This window comes from Equus asinus, chromosome 9 (assembly GCF_041296235.1).
Source record: "Equus asinus isolate D_3611 breed Donkey chromosome 9, EquAss-T2T_v2, whole genome shotgun sequence".
Taxonomy (NCBI): Eukaryota; Metazoa; Chordata; class Mammalia; order Perissodactyla; family Equidae; genus Equus; species Equus asinus.
Genome location: NC_091798.1, coordinates 44,405,611 through 44,430,688, shown reverse-complemented (window position 1 = coordinate 44,430,688; position 25,078 = coordinate 44,405,611). Strand labels below are relative to the sequence as shown.

The following is a 25,078-nucleotide window of genomic DNA, read 5'->3' as shown; positions in this document are numbered from 1 at the left end:
CAAGTCGGGAAGTGGAGCCGGAGGAGGAGGGGCCAGGAGGCGAAGGGTGGGGAGAGGGGCGCCCCGCTTCCTCGCCAAGTACCAGCCCTTGGAAGTTGCCCCTTGGTTTTTAACCCTTTAGGGGGAGTGGGAAGAACGAGCAAGGGGGAAGACGATACCCTGGGGCAAACTCCTACTGGGGCCAGGACGTGCAGCCACCCACCCACCCATCACTGCGTTCCACACCCCCCGGAAATGCGGGGCAGAGCTCGGCGCCAGGAGGCACCCGGACGGGGGGAGGGGGCGACGAACCCGAGAGGGACCCTCTCTATGGACCGCCCCTCCTTTCTTGAGGTCGCCCACAATTTCAAGTTTCCCCAGCCTGGGATGTTAGTTTCCATCTGCTGTGGGTGGGGGAGGAGGGCCGCGCCCCCTCCCCCAGACTAGCGCGCGCCCCTCCCCTCCGCTCCTGCCAGCACTTTCTGCTCACTTCTGGCGCTGCAAAACGCCACGCGATTTATTCAAGTCGCATTTTTAAACCAGCGAGTCAGGAGCAGAGCCTAGGGCGAGGGTCTTCCAGCACTGGAGCCCCGGGAGGCGGAGTGCTCGGTGCAAACCTCATTCCCTCCGCGAGTGTCGCCTTCAGGCTGTTATTTGCAAAGAAACGTCTTTTTGACGCAGGGAGAAATGGCAAATTTTAAGTACGTCATTAATATGGCGCCAAAAGATTTTTTTAAGTATAAGCTTGCCTTTTCTTTTTTTTTAAGGTTGCGGGGGGCGCCGCCCGGGTCTGGGGCGCGAAGGGGGCGGAGTGTGAGCAGAAAGTGTGAGTGAGAGAGTAGAGGGGCGGGGTATGTGTGTGAGTGTGTGAAGTGTGAGCAGACCTGATGGGACTTGCACGGGCGCAGCCGCCGCTCGGGCCCGGCCCTGGGGACAGGACGGGCTCGGGGCGCCCCAGAGCCCGTGGGGAGTCCGGGCCCAAGGTGCAGGCGGGCCAGCGGCCCAGCAGGGCACCCTCCTCGCGAGGCCTGCAACGCTACCTGGACCCGCTGCTGGAGCTAAACAACTGGGCGTGGGGGGGGGGGGGAGGACGGGGGGGGGTGTCAGGAGTGGAGATCTGAGTGAATAAGAAAAAAGTGGCTACTCCCCCTCCCTCGCTCCTCCCGCCCGCCCCCACCCCACCCCACCCCACCCCACCCCCACCCCAACACATTTTTTTTTTCTAAAGAGATCACAAGGAAGTCTTGGTTTAAAAAGAAACAGAAACATACACAGGGGGGTTGGTGAATGGTGCCGACCGCGGCCATCGCAGTTGGAGGCTATTTTGGGGGGGCGTGAGTAGCTTCCATGGAGTTACTTTGCGCCCACTCCTAGCGGCAAGGGCTTGGGTCCGGCGGGCCGACCGTCCCCGGCAGGGGTGCGGGGCCGAGGACGTCGCGGTCCCGGCCGCCTCCCTCGCTGCGACCCCGGATGGATGCGCGCCCCCCGCCCACCCGGACCGGCTCCAGGAGCTCTGGGTTTCGGGAGCATCCTTCCCGCGCTGGCCCCCGCCGGGGCGCATAGCCGAGGGCAGCGCCCCTCGGAAGGGCACCGCGGAACAAGGTAAGATCCAGCCCCGGGCAATGGGCCCTGCGCATCTCCACGGCGTTATTTTGTGTTTTTGCAACCGATTTGCAGCGCTCCTCGCTCCCTCTCTCTCTCTCTCTCTTGCTCGCTCCCTCTCTCTCCTGCTGGCTGCCTGTTCTAGGAAGCCAGCGCGGGGGGGGGGGGGGGGGATGCACAGCACAGGGGAGAGAGATTGCGCATGTTGGTCAGTCGTGTTTTAAAGAGTACATTGCGGGGAGGCTGAGAGGGGCGCATGCAACAACAACTTTTGGAAGGGTGAGCTTGGCGACCTTCTTTATTAATGACTGCGGCAAAGCGCCCCCGGGCCGGCGAGGGGGCGCGGGCGGGCGGGGGCGCGCCGGGGCTGCAACTTGCTCGGCGGGCTCCGGCCGGGCGGAGGGACTGCGGTGGGAGACCGGTGCAGAGGGGAGGTCGCGCGGTTGGGGATTGTGGTTCGGAGAACCGGAGCTATCTGCCCTCCTGTCGCCTCGAGTTTCATTTTGTTGATACGCAGCACGTCCGGGCGCCGAACCGGGCTGAGCCGGTGCACATGACCCCACGCTAGGCTCACGTGCAGCGGGTCCGGTCCCAGACACCTTCCGGAGGCCACCGCCTCCGCCCTGTCGCCCCCTCTCCGAGCTGGGTGCACGCGGGCGCTGCACGCGGGGGCAGCATGCTCAGCTCTCGGGCGCGGAGGCTCTGCACAAATTAAACACAGTTTTTTGGAGGGCGGGGGACACCCTTTCCAGGTGAGTATGGAGGGTGCGCAGCCCCGACGCCGGGCACGCGGATTGGGGTCGGGGGCAGCCCTTCCTCCAGGGCTGCGCGGGAGTCCGGCGGGGGAGAAGCGCTGGGAGAGTGGAAATATACCGGCGGCGGCCGGAGCGGCGGGTGCGCGCCCGCGGGGCGACGGCAGGGGGCGTGGCCCTTGTTTACCTTCTCCCAACTCTGCCGGTTCGCGTCCCGCTCCGGGGACGGTTCCGCAGTCCCCTGCCCTCTGCCTCCGCCCCTGAACCCTGGGTGGTACCGGGAAGATGTAGGCAAGTGGTGGCCCCAGGCTGGAACATACACACCTGACCCCCAAATGAGTGACATTGTAGCCCCCGCCCCCACCAAGCACCGCTGCAGTCCCTCTCTCGGATCCCCAGCCCCGCCCCGCCCCCGGCAGTGGCATCTTCCCGGCCTCACCTCCTTCCTCCCTCCCTCTCTCCCTCCCTCTTTCCCACCCACTCGCCTGCGTCTGCGGAGCGGCTCCCGCCCGCCTCCCACCCGCCTGGGTGCAGACTTGTGGCTCCCTCCGGTCCCTTCCCGCCTATCCCTGGGCCCTCAGACACCCTTTTCTCCAGGCCAAAGGATGAAGGCGTCAGCTTAGCGATTCGTGGCTATTTTGTCGGAAAATAAGGATGTATGCGAGACAAGCAGGAAGGCTTCACTCTAGCTGCCAGAGGCCCAGGACCTCCCCCAACCCTGCCCCCCACTGCACACAGCTGCCCACCCCCCAAGGGGCTCGGCTGCCCTCACCTGCTTCACCTAAACCCGTCCTCCTGCCCCGAACATCAAGTCCACCTCCCGGTGCCGCCCCGGGCCCGAACCACCTCTTGCCCTTCCTTTGCCTGGGCCGGAGCCCCCCGCAGCCACCTCTGGCTCCTCCTCCCGGCTCCCGCGGTCGGAATCACGCCGGCGCGCCTCCAGCCTGCGGTCCCGAGGACTGCCTCCAGGGGCAGGCTGGAGACTCGCGCCACCCCCATCCCAATCCCCTTAGCTTCAGCCGCGGGCCAGGACGGTGTTTTTACCACCTTAGACGCAGGTCTCGTGCCGCGGGCTGGTAGGAGCGGAAAGGGCAGTGTTTTCCTTTGCCTGGTGCCAAGGGTTCGCTGCAGCCGGCCACTGTGGTCTCCGCAGATTTCCAAACCTTGCCCCCGCGCTTAGCACCCCCAGCTCGTCTACTGCGGGATTCCGAGACACAAAGTTTTCCCCAGGGGCTGAGTTTGCAGGGGGTCATCAGGAGGCATCGTGCTTGCACTCAGAGCAGTGTCAAAGGGGACGAGGAGGAGCTAAGTGGGCATGACTGACCTGGCGCCTTGCCTTTGTTGGAAGGGGGAGGAGCCCTGATCTTTGAGCCCAGACAAGCTGTCAGGACGTCCCTTTAACGTTTTTGTTGGCAAAGGAGTTCCGAGCCGGGGCCGGGGCCGGGGCCGGGGCCGGGGGCGGGGCGGGGCGGGGCGGGGCCGGGGTGGGGGAGGGCCCCTTGGTCCCTTGGTCCCTTGGTCCCTTGGTCCCTTGGTCCCTCCTCTCCGGGTGGTATTAACTCCCTCTCTTCACTGGTAAAATTCCCAGTAGGACATTTGGCAAAAGGGCCGGGCAGGGAGCTGCCAATGGGGCCTGGGCTTGTTTCCTGGGTTCCCAGGGTGCTAGCGTCTCCCCTACCCTCGCACCTTAGAGCCCCGAGTGAACGCACCGTCCCTGCTATCCCGTCTTCCTCAGGCGGGTTGGGACTCGCAGAGCAATCTCGCAAGCAGAGGAGGAAAATAACAACAGAATAACTGTAAGGGGAAGGAATGAGTAATAAAGCCGACCCAGGCAGGGAGGAGGGCTTTCATGTTTAAGAGATGCTATTTGCTTTTTAGGTCACGGGCTGCAAAAACAGGCTTTGATCCGAAGTGGGCGAATAATTTATTGAGAAAGTTTGTATGGTAGGGGAAAAAAAGGGATGTTTGTTTGATCTGGAGCCCTCTCAGTTGTCCCGAGTGCTGTTGGCTGTTGTTTAGAGTGGAAAAGCATTTGGTTCCACAGCAAATGCCTCGCAGAGGGAAGTCCTCACCCCAGGCGGCAGGGCTTGCGCTGAGTGTTGGTTTTGCAACTGTTTTGCCAAGGGTCTCCCCAGCGCTTTTGGAGATGAAGTGTTTAAGGATAGAGTTGTTTGGGCTCAGGATGCAGCAAATGTTTCCAGAACATTTCCCATCCAACATGCTTTTCCTTTCCCTAAATTTCCTGGCTAAATGGCCAGTAACACTGATCCAAGAGGCTGTCAGAAATCGTCACTTCGTTTTCAATGACAGGTGAAGGACTGCTAGTGCACAGCCCCCACGTGCACCCCAGAGGCTTGAGGTTAGGCCTTTGATGCTGACTTCCACATCACATCCTTGAGGTTGGGGGCAGGGTGTTCTGGTTAACTGGTGTTCCGATTAACAGGGAGGTATTTGTTTTATACTTAGGACCCAGGTTAGAGGCTTCCAGTCCAGAGTCTTTACAGCTCATCCAGCAGGCTCTCTGGGGGCCTCACAGTTTTCCCTTTACATTCTCCAAGGGGAGGCCAGGTCCGGGTTGTGAGAAGGAGTACCCCTGGCTTGGCCTGTCCTCCACATAGCGCCGTTACCATGTGGCTCAAAGCTTAGGAACCCAGGAAGGTTCCCAGACAACCCACAGGAATCTGGAGTGCCCCAGCCCACTCTGGAGCTGTAGGCTTATGCACTGTAGCCCAGCGGGGAGGGGTACTCCATCTGGAGTCATGCAGCCTACGTTTGAATGCTGGCTATGCGGTCACCAGCTGTGATGACTGCCCTGTGCCTCAGTTTCTTCATCTGCAAATGGAGTTAATAACAGTACCTACCTCGTGGTGGGTGTATGCATTAAGCAGTCTGTTGCATAAAGAAGACTAAGCCCAAAGCCAGCCATGTGGCCAGCACTGGGTTAGTATTAGCCATTCTTACTGTTACTACTAATGACCTGGAGAAGGCCCAAATGCAGCTCTGACCTTTGCTCTCCCCCTTTAGGCTAGGCCCCAGCTCCCTTTGCTGAAGGAGGGATCCGAAGGGCCCTGTGGTTGCCAATGGGCAGCCAGCTCTGAGAGTGAGTGGACTGCGCTTTACCCCCTCTGAGGTGGAGAGTAGGGGGAAAAGTACTGAAGGACACAGTAGACAGAGCCCCTCGCATCCTCCAGGACCCCCTTGGTACGGAGCATGGGGTCTGGAGGGAGGGTGTTGGCAGCATGTTCTGGGGGAGCTGGCGCCCCCTGGGACACTCGGGGTTGCAGGTGGGCAGTGATGGGTGTCAGAGGGCTCGGGCTTCCCCGAGCTTAGAGAAGCAGGTCTGTGTGTACAGAATCATTTTCCTACCAGCAACTCCTGTCCCTGAGAAGGCATTAAAGTTAATGAGAGATAGGAAAGAGTGGGGCTCTGACCCCTGTTTAAAGCGATTTAAGAGCGTGCGGCTCTTGTTTTCTGAATGTCTGGCCTTCCCGACGCAAGGAGGCTCTGAGGACAGGTTTTCCAGCCGAAATATCATTAAATTGTATTAGCATCTTATTACACACACGCCTTAGCGGTCTGCCTCAGACAGGGAGAGTTTTTGTTTCTCTTTGAAAGATTGTGTCTGGAATGGTAAATTACCTGCTTGAAAGCCTTTTTTCCCCCCTTTTAAAGGAGGAAGATGAAATCCTGCTGTGTGCGGTGGCGGGCAGGGCAGGCCTGGTGGCCCCTGGAGAGGAGAGGCCGGAGGCCAGGTTGGGGTGTTTTAACTGCCCAGGGAGCGGCTGCAGTAGCAGGCCTGAAAGGCCCACTGTTCCCAGGGTCAGCTGGAAGGGTGTTAATGGAGGCCCAGGGTGTTTATTTGAGTTTATTTGCGGAGAGGTCTTTAAAGGGAGCTGGCATTGGGCATTGATGTTTCAAGTCCAGACCTGAGGCCCCCACTAAGACCAGTGGCTAGTGCTGCCAAGAAAACATCTGCCACCAAATTGCTGCCCTATTATTGAGTTGACATTGATCATTAGCCAGGAGCCCAACCAAATAAAGCCTCCTGGAGAATGTGTGAGGTTAAGATGGGGAAGGAGGGCTGTGAAAACAGGACGAAATCTTGGGCTAGGGTATTTGTTCCTGCAAGCTGCAGGCAGGCCAGCTGGGTTGTGTGGTCTGCACACTTCTAGAGAGAGGGACAAGAGCACACTGAGCACCCAGTATGTACCGAGCCCTGTTTTGTGCTGAGTACACCACGAGGGGGGCACTGGGGCTCCAGCAGGGATCCAGACAGACGTGCTCCTTACTCATGGAACGTATGTTCTTGAGGAGGACATTCAACAAGTAGATCAACAAACACGAATTGTGATGGACGCTCTAAAGACACTGGATAACGGGGTGGTGGACTCTCTTTAGATAAGTTACCTGGTGTAGACCTGTGACATTGAAGCTGAAATCTGAAGGATGAAAAGTCAGACATGTGTGGACTGCATAGAACATTACAGGCAGGGAGCACAGCCTGTGCACCGGTCTAGAAGCATGGACCATCTGGCTTGTTTCAGGAACTGAAAGGAGGCCAAGGTGGCTGGAAAGTGGTGGGGAAGGGGACAGTAGTTGATATGAACTTATTGAGGTAAGCGGGGGCCAGATCATATAGGCTCTTGTGGTCAGGAGCTTGAGTTTTGTCCTTTGATCAGCAGGAAGCCTTTGAAAGATTTTAAGTAGAGGCATGACATGATCTGATTTATGCTTTTTTTTAAGATCATTCTGGCTGTTGTGTGGATCCCGGATTATGGGAAAGCAATTGTGGAAGCTGGGAGATGAATGAGGAGTCCAGGCAAGAGATGAGACTGGCTTGGACCAGTGTGGTAGCAGTAGAGACGGGGAAAGAGGTGGATGGATTCACCATGTGTTCTGGAGAGAGAGCCCACGACACTTGCCAAGGGTTGGCTGTAGGGTGGAGGATGCACAGAGAGGCTGTGGGCTGCTGGTCCATTGAGGGGACACTCCTGAAGGAGAGCTTTCTGTGTCTACATGCTGGGGATGGTGTGGGAGGTACAAATGGGCTGGTGCAAATGGAAGGAAAAGAGGACCCTTGCTTTCCTAGAATCTCCTTTGTAGTAGGGTTTTAGGAGCACTTTCTGTCCCCAAAAGCAAGTGCCTTGTGACACTGAGGTGTTCTCCCAGAGCAGACTGCTTTGGGAGAGATTGGAGGAGGGATCAGGAGAGAGGGAAAACCAGAGGCCAAGATCAAGTCTCAGCATGCCCAGCCTCCACCTGCATTTGCAGCCCTGGGTTTCAGCCTTGGTAAAGGAGTCCTCCTCCCTGTCCCGCCAACTGGGTGGAGAGGGGCTTGATGGGGCAAAGGGCTGTCCCACAGGGGAGCCCCAGCCTCATTTGGAGCTTCATTAGCCACTGGCAGTGGGCAGGCGGGGAGGACTTTGGAACAGACTTGGTTCAAAGGAAAGAAGCTTCACTCACAAAACAGTGGCTTCCCTCTGAAGCCTAGTTATTATTCCAATTAAGCCACTACAAAATCTACTCCCTTAATAACACCCTGCCCAGGAGACCTCTGGGGTGTTTTGTGGAGGGCAGGTTGGATGGGGAACTGGCTGAGGATGGGGTGCAGGTCTGCATGCTGACAGGTCACCTGTTGGTCTCTGGGCAGCAAGAAACAGCGTTATGAAAAGAGTGTTGGCAGTCAAGGGATGCTATTACAGGGGGCCTTCCTTACTGTACAGGGTCACTGCCCCTTCTGAGGAGCCCCTCAGGTGGGTGCTGGTAGGAGGACTCTCCACCTGGCCCAAGGCTGCCATGGTATTCATAACCAGCACCTATATGGAGAGCCAACCATGGTGCTAAGGGCTTTACGCTGCTCTCATTTATTCTCACCAGCTGATTCTGGCCCACAGATGTGTTTAGTTTGGCCCTCTCAAAGTGTTTTAAAAATCCCGAACCAATCCAGATCCAGTTTGTGTCCTCTGGGAGGTATGTCTTTCCCAAGGTCCCTGGTCTAGTGAGGGGTGGAGCTAGGATGGGAATGCAGCCCCTCTGAATCTGGAGCTCCTGCTTTTCTGCTGTGGGAGACCCTGGCTTGAAAGTGCCCTCTTTGCTAGAAATGAAGAGAAATGCAATTCATGTACAGGATTGTGGGAGAAAACAGGTGGGTGCATTTATAGCACCTCTCCGCCTCCTCCTACCCTATCCGTGACAGGGCCGGGTTGGCAAGATGTAGGCTAGAGTCAGGGTTCTGTTAAAGTCACCTTTGTCACTCAGACCTCAGAGGACAGCGAGGATGGGCAGCTGTGGGTGGTAGAGCTTTGCTGCCCCGTTCAGCTCATGACCTGGGCCACTGGGCTTCTTGCACTCTGCTGCACAGAGGCGCGGGGAAGTCTAAAGGTCAGGAGCGTGGTCTCCTGAGTCAGATTTCTTACAAACGCTGTGATCTTGGGCAAGTCCGAGCTTAGTTTTCCTCATCTGCAAAAGGGAAGCTGTCATGCCCACTGGCACCGGGGCTGTTCCTAGGGTTTTGTGAGGTCCCTGGGGGTACCAGGGCGTCCCCTTCCCCTGCCACAATGAGTGCTTAGCAGTTTTAGCTTTTGTTCCTGCCTCCTTGGCATTTGTCCTACACACACCACCAGGCATCCCTCTGTACCTCCACGCCCTCTGGAGAACACTCTACCTGCACCTTTGGAGCTGGGCAACGAGCAGCCCCAGTGAACCTTCCTGTTATCCTGGTCCTGCTGTTGGGGGACACTGGGGTGGAGAGAAGCTCCTGGCTGAGGGCAAGTCCAAGCAGGAGGGTCCTTCTGGTCAGCTCAGAGCTCTGGGTAGTCATGCGCTGCCTTAGACAGCTCATGCCCCCTGGTCCCTGCAGAGCTGCAGTAATGTAAGGGGAACCCCTGAGCTCAGCATGAGCAGACTTGGGGTGGCAGCAGGTGGCAGATGGGATCCCAAGTGGGAGTGGGGAGGCTGGTTGGCCTGCAGCTGGGCTAGCTGGGCAGTAAGTAGGGCTTTCTCCCTACAGACACTGGCTCCTTGTGCTTTGCTGTGGGTAGTGAGGCAGCCCGGTTCCAGACTAACAGGAACGTGGTGGAAACCACTCTGGGCCCCAAGCCCTAGATCACTTCTCGCATTAGGACTCAGCCACTGACTAGCTGTGAAACAGGTTAACAAGCCGCTCAGTGTGCTCCCCTCCAAGAGGGGACAACAGCAGGCTCTGCCATCCAGGACTCTGCAGGATTAGAGGAAATAGTAGGTGGGAAAGCACTTGCAACAGGCAGGAGCTGACAAGGGCACAAAGGCAGCTCAGTGTGGGCTCAGGGATCAGATCACGTGGATTCAAATCCCAGGTCAGCCAGTTACTAGCAGGACAAGGCACTGAGCCTCCCCAGTAAATGAAGCTAATAGCTCACAGCTTACCAGGTTGTTGGGAGCATGAGATAGCGGACATAGCAAGGTGAAGGAATGAGCTCAGTTTGGGAGAGCGGCCCTTCTTACCTTGAAGTTAAATGCTGCAGTCAAGATAAAGTTGGTTTGTACTTTTATCAGGAGAAGGGCTTTTGGGGAGGGAGGGCAGTCCATCCCGGGACTAGTCGCCCTGAGCCCCGTGTCTCAGCTTGGAGCCTCCCTGCCCCTACCCCATTTCCACACCCCTCTGGCTGCCACTCTCAGGATGTGCCCTCAGTGCTGTCTGGGCTGGCTTGTCCTAAACTCAGATAGCATGGTCCTCCTGGAAGAATCAGGCTTCTTTTCCTCTGCCCTCCCTCTACGTCTCCTTTAGCCAGACTCCTGCTCCTCTGAGGCTCTGGGCTCAGGAGGTTGGAGATGCAGCCCACTCTCGGGGCCCCCGTGGGTGGGTGGGGAGAGGCTGAAGCTGGCTGAGGAGAGGTCTAGGGCAGGGTCTTGTTCTCATTCTTCCACTGCAGTGGGGTAAGTGTGGGGAGTTACGTTATCAGGCAATTTTCTGAGATTGAGGATTTCCCAGCCGCCTGTGAGTATAATGGGGCCTGCCTTTTGTTGCAGATGGAAGAGAAGAGGCGAAAATACTCCATCAGCAGCGACAACTCTGACACCACTGACAGTAAGGCCTTCCATTTGGGGTTCCCACAGGGAAAGCCTTTGGCTAATTATCAGGCCCACGGGCCCAGGTCGGGGGAGGCTGCCCTGTGGTCTCAATGGTGATGAAGTTTGAGTCAGGCAGGGTCCCTCTGCTCTAAGAAAGTCCCCACACCACCATGGCCTCCAGGGCTTGTATCCTCTTCGTTCTACTCCCCTTTACCTCAGGTCTCAGTGTTTTGCTCTGGTTGGAATAGGTCAACTCCCCTCTGGCCCTTTGCATATGCTACTCCTGTCTGCTAGGGACACATCCCTCTCTCTCTGGCCCTCCTGTTGAATCAGGGCCCTATGGGAGGTCTCTACAACAGATAGAGAACCTATCACTCTTTATTATGATTTCCTGGTAAGTATCTTTCCTGACCAATGGTGAGCTCCTTGATAAGAGGGGTCACGTCTTGCTCACTGCTGTACCCCCAGCTAAATCAGCACATAGTAGGTACTCAGGAAATGTTTGCCAAAGAAATTAATGAAGGAGTCTGACCTTCATGGGATCTTGGCAATAGAATCTTGGAGGTAGACTTTTGTGTGGGTTAGGTGTGTGAATTGGATGTCTGGGAGGTGGGAGGCATTTTCGAGGAGAAAATGGGGCCTGGGGAGCCTCGTCTGAAATTTGGGGGAGAGAAGGGAGGTTTGTGTAAGGTAAGAGCTTTCCTCTGGTACCAGAAGGCAGCTCTGCTCAGATGCTCCAGGAACCTGGGCCTGCAGGAGCCAGTCGGAGTAAGAAGTTCCATTCTGCCTTGTGTAGGAGAGATACGCCGCCAGGAGGCTCCCACCTAGCGGTGCATCCTGGTGGAAGCCCAGGCTGAGGAAGAGGCTGCACTGCCAGGGAGGATGGACCTGGAGCCCTGCAACTCTAGACCTCAGTTTGTTCACATATGTGGTGAGCAACTGGGACTAGAGAGGTCTCCAAGGCCCTTAGAGCTCCTGGAGTTCCACCACCCCACAAGAGCCTGAGGACTGGTGCACTAGGACAGCCTGTCAGGGCCCAGCTCCTTCCTACCTCCAGGTCTCGTTCACTGACCTTTGAGGTCTGTTTGTTCAGCTTGGCTCTGGTGTCTCACCTGGCCAGCCCTTCCTCCCTGTGGCAGGAGATCACAGCATCTGGCCCTCTGTGGCTGCAACCACGCTGCCTGTGGCCTGTCTCAGTAGAGCCAAGAAGAACCGCATCCTCTGCTTCTAACTTTATTGCAGGCAAAGGAACCCTGAGGGCCAGGCTCCTGCAAGAGTGAGCGTCTGGGCCACTGAGACCTGTAGCTGCATCAGAGTCGGGCCAGGCTGAGGCCTAGAGCCTTCCCACCTGCCCCCACCACTGTACCCACCCATGGCTGTTGCTCTTTTGATCCGTAGGGGTGGAGGCCACAGCCTGCAGTCCAGCAAAGGCCTTGGACTCTTACAATAATAGCTAATGTTTATTGAGGTAGCGCTGTGTGCTGGACACTGTGCTAAGACTTTACTGGCATCATATTTAATTCTTATAAAAACCCTTTGAAGACAGTTATTCTCTTGCTCTCATTTTATAGAAGAGCAAACTGAGGCTCAGAGAGATTAAGTCATTTGCGTACGGTGACAGGCTAGTAAGAGCTGAGCCAGGGCTCAAGCCTGGTCTGTGAGTCTCCTTTAGAGCAGCACTCTTCCCACTGCCCTCTTCTGCCTCTGTATTCCCACTGGGCGTCATCCCAGAGGGTGTAACCTGGGGTGGGGTTGGAGAGGCTACGGAAGGCTTATTGTAGCCCTCCTTCACCAAGGAGGAAACAGAGGACCAGAGAGGGCAAGGGACTTGCCATGGGTGACAGAATAAGCTAATACTGAGTCCTGGTCACTACCTTTTATTTAAGCCCTTTCTGGTTGGTTGAGTGAAAGAGGCTTCAGGTCCCCCCCCCGCCCCGGTTCATCATTGGAGAGGCCCAGAGCAGGGACAGTCCTCCAGGTGCTCAAAGAGGTCTCCACCTCCTGGACATTCAAGCCAGAGGTCTCCTCATAGGTTTCCTGTCATTGGACGCAGATAGGTGGTGTTCCTGGCCTTCCAGGGGTGCCTCATGGGCTGTGCTGTCTTTGTAGGTCACGCTACATCTGCATCAAGATGCTCCAAACTGCCCAGCAGCACCAAGTCGGGCTGGCCCCGACAGAACGAAAAGAAGCCCTCAGAGGTGAGTAGTGACAAGTGTCCTGGAGAAGGATGGAGCAGAGGTGGGGAAGCGACAGGAGCAGAGACCTGTGGTGAGGGAGGGCGTGAGCTCTGCAGATGTGTGGGGGAAGAGCGTTCCTGGCAGAGGGCACAGTCGTTGCAAACCGAGTCCCGTGTGGCTGAGTGAGGGAATGGGAGAAGGCCGGTGGGGATGCCGTTTCTCATAGCCTTGTAGGTTGTTGTAAGATGTTCCTATTGATCTGAGCCAGAGGAGGAGCCTTTCAGGGCTTGTAACCAATGACATGGTCGGTTGTTTTAATGAAAAGTCCCACTGGCTGCTGTGAGGAGAAGGGAATGGGGGGGCAAGTGTGGAAACAGGTAGGGTTCTTTCGCAGTTGTCCAGGAGAGAAATGGTGACTTAGCGCCCAGTAGTGGCAGTGGAGTGAGGAGCAGTAGGACTTGGGACATTTTGGAGGCTCAGCCAAGGGTGACAGCATTTGCTGATATAGGGGTGAAGGAAGGCGTCCTCAGTCATCTGGTTGAGTCACCCACTCCTTATGCCAGGTTCACACACATCTGCATTTTAAGGCTTCCTCACTTTGCCCTGGCCTGTTTCTTGTGGCAGGTAGAGGTGTTTATGCCCCCGGTGCCTTGGAGAAGAGCATTAGCGGGTGGGTGGGCGAATGGGCAGCAGGATCCTGCTTCCTGAAGCCCTGGAAGACTCACAGCCCCTGGCCGCCCTGCTCCCTCTTAGGTCTTCAGCTCACTGCACAGGGCTCAGAAGAGGCCCTTGGCACAGATGAGGTTGCAAAAGCATTGAGTGCCTGAGAAGGAGGCGGTTTTGAATCTGGCCCTTAAGAGAGACATTATTCTGCAGCCTGCAGAGCAGCCAGGCATGGAGCTGGATGGTTTACTTTTTTAATCCTTAAAACTAGCTCAGAGTTCTCAGTCCTTCTGTATAATAAGGAAACTGAAGATCTCAAAAGTTATATAGCCAAGACCTAAAGTTCTTAGGGCCAACAGTGCCAAGGGTGGGAAGGCCCAGAGTTGTGGGGCATAGCCCTTGGTGTGGGGTGGGGGAGGGTATCTTTGTTCTGAGCCTGGTGCCCTCCTCTCCCTGCCTGCACCACAGGGGCAATCCTGGCCTAGCTGTTGTTAGCTGGCCCTAGGGGGGTCTTCTGCAGAAGCTTGCATTTGAAAAAGGACTCCCTGCCTCTTCCACCTCCTCTGTAAGCTAGCCTATCCTAGGACTCTCCCTTTGTTGGGGGGGTTCCTTTGAGACCTGATGCCTCCCATCCCCATCCCCCAACCTAGTGTCCTCCTTTGGCCCCCACGGGGGAGGGGTGGAAGTGGAAGGAGATATCTCCTGGAATGCAGTAAGGACTGAAACTCGGGGTGGGGTGGGCATGAGAGGATGCTGTTCTTGAGGCTCTTAGTGCCCTCCTGGACTAGCCCTGCTCTGTGGGTGGATGGGATGTGCTCAAGTGCACTGAGAAGTAGGAGGCAGTGTGCTAGGGCCCTGGGAGCCCCTGGGACCACCCCTCCACTCCTTCAGCCCCCACTCCTCTCCTATCCCTTAACCCTCAACCCCCACCCTCATCAAGAGACCCACAGGGGCTCCACCACTGCTATGATTTAATTAGTAAAACAATAGTCACCTTTATGTGTCTTCCTGGTTCTGGGAGGCAGGAATTGTCATGCCCATTTTCTCAGAATCCCACCTGCCCACTGCTTTCAACAGCTATTCAGGTTGGAGAAGGGTGGGGAAGTTCTGGGGAGCTCCTGGGCCTGGCTCAGTCCCCTAACTCCCCCCCTTCCTTGCTCCCTCCAAGCACCAGTGGTAAGAGGGGCCCCCACTCACTACAAAGATCCTAGGGGCAGGGCTGCCATGTACACCCAGGATAGGCTGCTGGCAGGGAGGAAACAGGTGTCATCGAAGGCCTAGGGGAGAGAGTGATTTGCATGGGGCTGAAAATTCCCCTGCCTCGCGGGTTTTCCAGCGCACAGAGCCTTTGAACCTTTCTCCACCTAAAAATAGAGTCAAACCATTGTAAGGGTGTTGGTGCCCAGCCCTACTGGGGACTGGCTGTGCATGGCCCTGGGTTTGGGCCCAGGAGCCTCAGAAGCGGGCTCTGAGGCCTGACTGGAGACACCCGGCCTCGAGTCCTGGGCACCTGGGCTCCAGGAGGGCTGAGGAAGTCTTCCCCGCCTTGAACTGTCTCCAAGGACAAGCTTTTCCTCCCACAGCAGGCTGGAGAGTAGCCTGCAAGGTTTCCCTCGTCCCCTACGTGAGGAGGCTGGGCCATAGCTAGCATAAATTCCAAGTTACCGTGGGGCAGAGAGAGGAAACCATCAGTGAAACCTTCCAAATTATTTGGTTCATGGGAACGTGGTGAAAGCAGGGATTTGGTGGCAGATAATGTTTGCACTAAATCTCTTCACTGGGTTGTTCCCTTCTCTTTCTGTGAACAGGTTGGAGAGGAGGGCCTTTATAGTCAGCTGGGCCTGGGGGCCAAGGGCCTTGGACACCCCACTGAAAGGGGGTCTGGGAACCCTATCTGCCCAGTCCCCTGGAGTAAGAAGCCTATGGGGTGGTTATCAGGCTGGTCACACAGTCTGCTCCCAGTCTAGCCTGAGTTCCTAGCCAGAATGCTTGCAGATTGATGTGCATGGTACAGGAGCCCCCTCCCTAGTGGCTGCAGAGCCATGGAACCCATGGTTCACTTAGTCCCCTCATCTCTGAATGTGGACAGTGATGGGGTGGGGGGTTTAAGGACTAGGAGTACTTAGCATAACAGCAGCACTGCACATCAGGAAACCAACAGCTATGGAAAGGGCTAGGGTTGGGTTTAGGTGAGACTGGCAGGGCTGCCTCTGTGATGACCTGCCAGCGGCTGCCCTTCCCAGTGCACCCTGAGGGGCCAAATCAAGGGGCACCTCTACATCAGAATAAAGTGCTCCAGGGTAGGAAAAAGTGCTCTGACCCAGAGTCAGGACCCTGGACAGGGCCGAGGCCTTGAGGCCCAGCTTCCCTTCTGGCCCTTAACCAGTGGGTGGCCTCCCTCAGCCAGGGTGAAGGAGAATACAGCCCTCAGTACCGGCGCCTGAAGAGACAGGCCCTGGGATTCCTGGGAGGCTGGCTTAGGACTTTTGACAGACGTGTACCAGGTCTGACATTGGCCCTGGGATCCCCTTTGGCAGTGGAGGAAAAGGTGGGGCTGACCCCAAGGACACAGGCTGCTGCCTTTCTCTGCTCTGCCTGTCTGCAGGATCCCAACAAAGCTGAGATCTGTCCCTTGGGGCTTAAGTCGGCCAGGCCAGTCCTGAAGGAGGGGAAGGGATTAGCTTGGCCTGGGGAGGTGGTATTAGTGTATAAACCATGATGAGGCCTTGGGTTTCTGGCCTGGCCTGTCTCATCAAAAACCATAACCATTATTGGTGCTTAACACTTTGTGGGGCATATCTCTGAGAATCTGATGGAGATCACAGACCAGAGATTATTTTTTAAATACCAACACCAGACCCCCATCCCACCTCAGCCCCAGGAATTCTGACTTAAATGGACTAGAGTGGGGTCCCAGGTACCTGTTCTTTATAAAAGCCCTCCTGCTGGAAGGCAGGGTTAAGAACTACTGCCGTAGACCTTTCTCTTTAATTTGCTAAGACTGGAGTTCCTGGCTTGGTCCTCCCTAGAAGACCCTGAGGTCGAAGGAGGAAGGGGAGGCTTTCCAGCCAGGTTCAGTGACCTAAGCAAAGGCAGGGAGTGTGGGTGGGGGCAGTCCCCCAGGTCGCCCCCTTCCCCCATAGAAGCTAGAGGACTGAGGTTTCTGCCAAGCCCTCAGCCTGGCAGGGGTGTGAAGGGCAGTTCAGGAAGAGACCTGGAGGCCAGCCCTGTGGTTTTGAGGCTGTGTCTTTCTCGGGCCTGGGGCAGAGAGGCAGATGGAAAGGCAGGCCAAGTGGTGGGGGTTTCCCCCAGGCAAGCTGTCTTGAGATAGAAAGCTGTATTTTCAGGGAGTCAGAGTCCCCAGAAGTCATCCAGTGGGCAGGGACAGGAGTCTTTAGGGCCCAGGAATTACTGATACTGATTAAACTCAGCAAGCACTGGAGAGCACCTAATAGGCCCAGCCCATTGCTAGGGGTACAGAAAATGCAGGCTCTGTCCCTAGGGAGCTTGTCCTCTGACTGTCAGCAGGATGCAGGTGCTACACAGGAAAGTGTCCGTTATGAGAGATGCAGCCAGCTTTGCCACTGAGGAGCTCTGTGACCTTGGGCAAGTGACTGTTTCTCTCTGAGGCTTAGGGTCATCTTCTGTAGAGCCCCGCCCCACACCTTGCCATGGAATTTCTGTTCTGTGGATGTGACTGTCCTCTCCTGACGCCTGTGGAGCCTGGAAGTGGGGGAAATCCCAGAAATGAGTGGAGGTGAGGCTGGCCTCCCTGGGATGGAAGCCTGGATAGTCCCAGAGCAGGGTGGCTGGGAGTTGGGATCCAACTGGTGGCTGCTTTGTAGGCCCTGGTGACAAATCAGTCTATCTCTAATGAGAGAATGGGGCCTCTGCAGGTTCCACAGGGGCCCTTCACCAATGTGCTCACCCTCTCGCCCCTGAAGAGAGGGCCTGGGAGAAAGAGGTGATCCTTGTGAACAACCTCTGCCACCAGTGGAGTGTCCCCCAGACCCAGTGTCTGTGAAAGTTCCTATATAAGGATGGCCTGCCCCCCCGGAAAAGGCAGAGAGTGAGGAGTGAGGATGCAGCTTATTGGTTTGACCCACTGCTTTTAGAAATGGGACCCTCCTACTCTGGGTGAAGGCAGGGGTGGCCAGATTGTGTAGGGGTGCAAAACCACAGGATAAATAAGGTACCTTTCTGGAGGAGCAGAGGTGTTATCCAGATGTTTGAAATAACATATTTTGTAATAAAGCAATGATGGCGTATGTTGTAATAAAATGGAAAATGCCCACAAACTTGAGAGATGAAACAGGAGAATCCAAAATAAGGTCATATGCTTGGCCCTGTGGTTTCGAGCTACGTTTCTAGCCAACAGTTCCTCTGCCCCCCTGTGAGGGGGCTGGGCAGTGAGGGGAGCCCTTCCGCTGGGCTAAGCGCCTGCTTTTTGAGACTCCCTCCCGCTGCCTTCCTCTGGGGTGGGGGGCAGAATCCACTTCTAGTATAGTCGGAAACATTGCTGATCCCGCCAGCTGGAAAGGCCGCCTGGCCTCTGGGACTTGTCTCGCAAAAGAAATGTGTGTAATAAATTCTCTTTAAGAGCAGGAAGTGCTGTTATCCTTGTGAAAGAGAAAAAGATGCTGTGTGTGTGTGAGTGTGTTTTAAGTATCTGACCAAATTAGCCTAGTGGTAGCTTGAATGGAACTGGGCAGAGGGTGCTCTTCTCAGAGCCTTACTCTGGTGTTTTATGCCTAATTTTAACTATCTAAGTTTACTCTTGGCTGATACTCTTTATCAGGTTCCAGCCCAGGAGAGATTTTTTAAAAGAAGAAATACCTTGTTGGTTTGCAGGCAGCATTGCAGTGGTTAAAGGACAATGCAGACCTCGAACAAGTGGCTTGATCTCCCTAAGTCTCAGTCTCCACATCTGTAAAATGGGGGTAATATGAATTAGGTGAGACTATATATATAAAGCATTCAGCACAGTATCTGCTCTAACGGGGCAATTACTTTTCGCCGTTAGCTATTTCTGATGAGACGAGATGCTCAGGAAAAAAATTGTGATTTAAAATGAAGTATCTGGTAGTAATTTCACTTGTCTCTTTCAAGACAGACCCTCAAATATCCTGTGGGGAACTCGGGGGAGGGTGCCACTCCCAGCTTTGCACTGGGACTCCTGATGTGGACAGAGGTCAAGGAGAGGCAGCCTTGGCCAAAGCCATTTTCATCGACCAAGATCAGTTCCTGAAGTCCGCCTGGAAGAGTCTTTTGGGCCAACCCCCTGCCTCCATCCTCCCTGCTAGGCAGGACAGCAAGTGTCAGAGTTCAGTCATACCTCAGACAAATCCTGGGGTTCATTCATTCACTCACTCATTCCACAAGCATTTTTTGAGCACCTGCTGCGTGCCAGGCACTGTGCCACAAACTATCACAATAGTAAACAGGACACATGAAGTCTCTGCCGCTCTCAGCTTGATTATTAGAGGAGATGGACGTTAAACAAATAATCATATTTTGTAATTGTGCTAAGTGCTGGAGCCTGTCCTTAAGTAACTGAACTTCCTCTTGGTCTGAAACACACTATGATACAATAATTTGCCCTTGAGAAGAGGAAGCAGAGACCAAGGTCCCAGGATGGAGTGTTCACATAACATCCACAAAGCTTGTGACCATATATGAGAGCTCTTAGCACAGCGTGATGAAAGTTGCTTGTTGTCATTGTCTTTTTGCTTTTGATGATCACATCAGACTCCACTGATACCTTCTGGCAGAAGGTATCAACCCAAAACCTGTTTTGGGTTCTAACTGAGGAAATAGGTGCAAAAAGCTAAGTAGACTTTTCAGTTGTTGTGGTCTTCAGTCTTGGGGAAAGGAACCAGAGGTCAAGGCCATGGACTCCTACTCCTGGGCCCAGCAGGGTCTTCAGCTCCCACCAGAGCTGCATTGGCATCCCTGGTGCTCAGATTGGTTCTTAAATTAGAGTTTTAGACCTTTAAACATCCTTCATACTGTTTGAAGAAGCTGCAATCAACATCTCCCAAGCAGCTCAGCAGAACTTGGTTGCCAGGCAGCAGACCTTTAAAGACAATTTGTCAATCTCTGCCAAAAGAGAAAAATAGTAAACATTCACATTCTTTGAAAATTGCTTGTTTTCCAGCTTCCAACTTTCTTGCCATGGCAAGGCCTCCAGTCCATCAGTGTCCATTTTATTCTTTATTTAGTTTTCATAAATAATTCAAAGGCATTTTAGCAGAATAATTGAGTCTTTTTTCAAGCCCAACCTCTGGCAATTCAAAACAAAAAGATGTTTGGGTTTTACAGTCAAGTTGCCATATTTGTGGACAAGTTTTACATAAATGTGCAGAGGCTCCTTTGGAAGGTGCAGAGTTCCCAGCTGCCCAGCTATAGCCTTGGGCAGCAACCCAGGAAGGTGGTGGCAGATCCTTGGAGGGCACTTGAGTCATTCAGCCTTCTAAGCAGCTCACATGTGCCAGGCCCTGTGTGGCCCAGCCAGACCTCGCTGAGCTCACCTTCTAGTGGGGAAGACCTGGAAAGAAACCAGGAGATTCCAACACAGGGGCTGTGGGAGTTCAGAGGAAGCCCAGAACCCAGCCTGGGATCGGAGAAAAGACTTCCCAGAGCAGATGTGGGCCAGACTTAAGGATGAAACAGGCTACCCCACTTTGGCAAAGGAGAAGTGTCCCAGCAGAGTCCTCCCATATGCAAAGGTTGAAAAGTGCTAGGGGACTACAAGTGCATCCCCTGGTAGGCCCTGCAGCTCAGCCTGAGGGCAGTGGGAAGACAGAGAAAAGCACCCGAGGGCTTAGAACTGCAAAGGCCACCATCTGATTTGCATATTTGAGCCTTTGGGGAAGCCACCTGATTTGACTTTGGGTTAACCCAAGGGCAGTGGCAATGAGCACGTGGCCAGCAGGGGCAGGAGGCTGTAGGGGAGTATTGGATGGCTCCAGAGTTGTCTTGGCCTGGGTTCCTTTGCCACTTCAATATGTAGGACCTTGCGTACGTTATTTAACCAACTTGAGTCCCAGGTTTCTCAACCTTAAAGTGGGGATGATGGTAGCATCTGCCTCACAGAGTTCGTGTAGGGACTAATAATCAGTTAATTCAAGAGTAGCCCTTAGACTGATACTTGGTACTCAGCGCTCCTTAAGTGTTGGCCAGGACTATTCCAGTAGTGCTGCCCCCCTGTGCTTCCATCAGTCCTCTGCCTGAAAGGGCCTCTGGTGTCCACTCTGCCACCTGCTCCCTGAGTGACCCAGGACGAAACTTGGAACTCTTGGGACCAGACTCTCCTCTCTCCTGACTCTCCCTGCCCGAGTAAAGCCTGGGATCCCTTCCTGCTCTGAGTGCTTAGTGCCAAGCCTATTCTTAGGTCAGGGCTTCCTCTCCTGCGCCGGCATGGTGTGGCATAGCACTCTGCTGTCTCCGACTCCAGCTTGGGCAGTGCGCTGGTCCCTAGGCCTTGAGCCCTGCAGACCAGAGGCTGCCTGTTACTCTCTTCCTGTCCATGTGCTTGGGGATTTCAGCTCTGGGTATATCCACGAGGTGTTTCACCCTGTTAATGGGGCTTCAAAAAGCACTGCCGAGGAGCCGGCTGGGGACAACAGACTCATCAGATAATTCCCCAGAGAGGCCCTTTTATTCATTCATTCATTCTTTCATTCATTCATTCATTCTCTCAATTACTGTTTACTGAGCACCTGCTGTGTGCCAGTCAGCATGCCAGGCATGAGAATGTGTGGCGGGGGAGATGACAAGAAAGGAGCAACATGAGTGCACCAGTTAATTTTCAAGAGGGTAAGTGCCGGGAAGTGAGGCAGGATGCTGACATGGAAAGTGGCTCTGTCGGGCAGTCAGCACTCCCTGAGTCAGCGTCATCAGGGATGGAATCCCCAAGGAGGTGGCCTTTAAACTAAAGCCCCAGATGAGGGTTTCACCCTCACCTGTGCCTCTTTGGAGGGGCATGCAGTGATACCAGAGGCTTGAAGGGTTGATTTCCTGGGCAAGATGATGGACTGTCCCAGGTGGGTGGTTCCCCATGGCATCAGAGCAACAGGGCTCTGCTTGTCACACCACTTGGCCTGCATGAGTCAGGAGAACTTTGAGGGAGTCCTGAGTCCACTGTGAATTCAGTTCACCCCTTCCAGGTCCTGTCCTGTGGCCCGGAGGGAAATAACCCAGCCCCGGCCCTGCTGGGCTTGGCAGAGGCCTCACTGGAAAGGGCCTCAGCTGGCAAGGGGGGTCTGCTGAAGGACACCGCAAAAGCACCCAGTGTCTGAGTTTGTGTTCTTGTATCAGCCGTCTTATTGCTTACTAATAAGATATGCAAATTATCAGGGCTGTGAAATCTTCACCACATTCCATCTTCTGTTTAATTAGCATTTAATCGTAATCTCATTTTAATTTTTTCACACTGGCACCCTAATTAAATGTTAGGGTGTTAGTCTTAACAATAAATTATATTGGCAAATAGAGTCTTCAAGAAACTTGACCTTTTCCAAGCCAGGGCCCTCTCTAGCTAGATGCACACATGAATTAGATTTCTGCAAGATGCTGCCTGGAGCCCCCTCAGTGTCCCCATTTCAGTTGTTTCCTTGTGGTTATGGCCTGAGATTTGAATGAGACATACACAGCCAGTGAGCTGGGCCCCCAGCAGGCAGAGGTTACCACTGCATGGGTTGTCACGAGCCTCTGGAGAGCCAGTGGCTGCTGATTTTTCGGGGAGGGGTGGGTTTGAAGTTTGGTCTGAGGCCTGGAGAACTCCTTGAAGTGGTTTCTCCTGTCTCAGTGATGTGAACTCTTTAACTTATGACTCTCATGTGATGATCATTGGGAGAGTTTGTACCTAAGTAAGTCACATAGTGTCTGGACCTGCCACCAGATCCCACAGCAGCCCTTTGTGGGAGCCACTGTGAGGTCAGGCAGCTGGGACAAGAGAGGTGTTGCCGGTGCTGCTGGGGCTGGACCTGGAGGTTGTTCTGGGGTGGGGTGGGGCAGCAGACAGAACGTTGGGATGAGAGTTTCCCCAAGGAGCAGGTGCTCAGAAGAAAACCAGAGCATGAGGCAGCAGCCACTCCTTGTCTGGCTCTGAGGAGATTTGGATGGGCTTGATTGAGAAGGAATTCAACCCCATCTTCCCTCTTCCCCATCACACACAGAGGATGGTCCTGTGGAGCCCTTGCCAAGTAGGAGACATTGTGTCCTTGTTCTTGAGGAACCTTAGAGACCCAGATCCATGGGATGCTGTTCTCTAGGCTGCCCCAAACCCCAGCCTCTCTCTCAGTTATTTGCGTAAGGTCCTGGCATTTTGTCTGCCTGGGGTTGGTGTCCTCCATTTGTGCCTGTGGTTGCCACTACAAACATAATTTTAAGCCTTCAACGGAAATTCCCCGAACAGTCACTTAATGGGAGTATTGTCTTCACAGAAGCTTTTCTGCCATCTGATTTTTCCTCATCTTTTTTTTGCCTTTCTCGACAAGTCTTTCCTCTTCCGTCTGAGGTGCACTCCCATCCATCACTCAAACTGTGTCCTTGAATAGGTCAGAACACATGTGAACTCAATTCAATGCATTTATTCGAACATCCACTGTGTGCAAAGCACTGTGCTGGGTTCAGAGAAGATGCGTTGTTGTGCTTACTGCTTTTGTGTTGTCTTCTTACTTTAAAGCAAGTGGGCAGAAAGACCCCCGGAGTTTGCCTTTTCCTCCCTGGTCTTTCGAGCAGACCACCCTGAGGCAGGCTGAAGCCACTCTTTGTACCCTTGCTTCCAACAGGTTTTCCGGACAGACTTGATCACAGCTATGAAGATCCCAGACTCTTACCAGCTCAGCCCGGATGACTACTACATCCTGGCGGATCCCTGGCGACAGGAATGGGAGAAGGGCGTGCAGGTGCCCGCCGGAGCAGAGGCCATTCCAGAGCCTGTGGTGAGGTGAGCTGGGCACTCCAGGCTAGGGGGCCAGAGGCAGAGGAGGAAGGGAAGGCTAGGACCAGGCAAGGGCGCTACCAGACCTGGGATTCCTTTCTAGCCCATCTCTATTCTCTTTTAGATTCTTTTGTCCCATAAACCATTGAAATGTTTCAGAAATACTGACGTTTACTGAGACTAAGTGCTTGGGCTCAGCTCTGAAGCCAGATGGCCTGGGTCCAAATTGCCAGTCCCATTCAGTGTGACCTTGGACCAGAAATGTAATCTCCTTGGGCCTCAGTTTCCTTGTCTGTGAAATGGGAATAACAATAACACCTACTTCATGCAGTGGTCGAGGTGATGTAGGGAAATGATGCTTGCAAGGCACTTCGCACAGGACCTGGCACACATGGTAAAAACTGGCGAGGGATTAGCTTGATGTCATCCAAGCTGAATCCTACAAGCAGATCTTATCATGGAAGTCTCCAGGCTTTTAACCAGTCCTTAAGACAGGGATAAGCCATGCTCTTGACTTCTTAAACCTTTTTAAGGAGTTCCTAGTGGGAGGGAGTCAAATGCCTGGCACGCAGCAGATGCTCAGGAAGCAGTTGCTGTGGCCAGCCTCCAAAGAGGCCCCCCTGCCAGGCTGGGTCAGTGTTGTGTCAGGGCTGAGTCCTCTCTGGGCCTTGTAGCCTTCTGGTCTTGTGGGACAGACTCTCCTGTGTCAGGAGGTAGCCTCAGGGCCATGGGCCTTGCCTTTAACAACAGAGTTCAGCCAAGTGCTTTTTTCCGTACCCTGGGAAACCCTCCAAGTCATGTCCCAGGGCAGAGGGGCCTGCTGTCCTGGCCTCCCCCACCCACCAGTTCGCCTGGGCAGGGCAGCTTGTGTTATTGGCAGTCCACTGCTGGCCTTGGCAGCCCTCTGGCTCTCACTTAGGCCTATTTTGACCAGGCCTGAGGCAAAGATCACAGCCGTTACCTCCCTTGACATTGGCACTGTTACTTCTTGGCAGCCGCACCTATGACTGGCTCATAGACACCCAGTGCCCACTTGGTGCCAGGCCTGTGCTGGGCCTGGGATTAGAGACGAAGCAGACGCTAAACCCCGCTCGGTGCTCAGAGAGGGTTGGGTGTTGGGCTGGGCCCATCCTGTGGCTCCTGAGGGCCAAGTGCCTCCCAACACTTGGCTGGGGCCTTCTGAGAATCAGGGGAGCTCCAGGCCTCTCTAGACAGAAGTATATGTGGGATTTGGAGAAGGAATTTATTTGAATTTCCTTCCCAGGGCCAAAAAACATGGGGCAGGCTCCTAGCCAGTTTCATACCTCACCTCTGCAGACTGAAGAACTGTCATTGACCTCTTTGAGCCTGTTTCTTCCTCTGTAAAATGGGGCTGATAACAGTATGTGCCCAATGATGTGGTAGTGAGGATTAACTGAGAATACACATGCCAAGGGCACAGGTTGACAAGGGGGAGGGCAGGCCACCAGCTGGACAGAGAGAGCTGAGTCCTGATTAGGCTTGGCCCAGCAGTCTGTCCTCTCTCCTTGATGTCAATGTCAGGTGGTTCCGGAAACATCCGCTGGCCTGGGTAATTCATTGCAGATGCTTCCACACCAGTAGCTTGGCTTCAGTCTGCCTGCACGGTGCTTTATCTGTTGACATCAAGAGGAGAGCACGTGTTCAGACAGCACTCCGCTATACTAGGTGCATTCCCGCATATGCAAAGCTGCTCTGAGCTGACAGGAGCCAGGCACTCCTGGCCTGTCCGTGATTCTTTGGAGAGGACAGACTGGAGGTGGGGAGGGGCGCTGTCTTGGAAATATCTCCATGCCCGTTCCCCTATCTCCCTCCAGCGTGGTCCCTCCGTCTTCCTGGGTGCCTCCCACTGCACAGCCCTCATCTGGAAGCCAGCACGGCAGCCACCATGG

At 54.7% G+C, this 25,078-nt stretch overlaps 1 protein-coding gene and 1 long non-coding RNA gene across 19 annotated transcripts in view; one reads left to right on the top strand and one right to left on the bottom strand.

Moving 5' to 3' along the window:
• Window positions 1-25,078, top strand: part of JADE2 (jade family PHD finger 2) — a 51,966-nt gene that overhangs the window by 170 nt on the left and 26,718 nt on the right. For 3 of the 17 annotated variants that reach the window (XM_070517362.1, XM_044780483.2, XM_044780485.2), the window contains exons 1-4: window positions 1,748-1,860; window positions 10,341-10,398; window positions 12,492-12,580; window positions 23,017-23,174. In XM_070517362.1, the coding sequence (XP_070373463.1) occupies window positions 10,341-10,398; window positions 12,492-12,580; window positions 23,017-23,174 (305 nt within the window). In that variant the 5' untranslated portion in view covers window positions 1,748-1,860. Of the gene's footprint in view, window positions 1-71; window positions 681-786; window positions 1,582-1,747; window positions 1,861-2,200; window positions 2,334-5,488; window positions 5,535-10,340; window positions 10,399-12,491; window positions 12,581-23,016; window positions 23,175-25,078 lie in introns of those variants that run through there. The other 14 variants (XM_070517358.1, XM_044780480.2, XM_070517359.1 and 11 more) reach the window with 12 other exon arrangements.
• LOC123290106 (uncharacterized) lies at window positions 1,862-5,413 on the bottom strand. 2 transcript variants are annotated; one of them, XR_011505819.1, is made up of 3 exons: window positions 3,381-5,413; window positions 2,521-2,657; window positions 1,862-2,283 (listed from the first exon to the last, which is right to left on the bottom strand). It is a non-coding gene; the product is annotated as an uncharacterized lncRNA (long non-coding RNA). The 2 variants fall into 2 exon arrangements; XR_006534446.2 differs by lacking the exon at window positions 3,381-5,413 and adding an exon at window positions 3,106-3,373.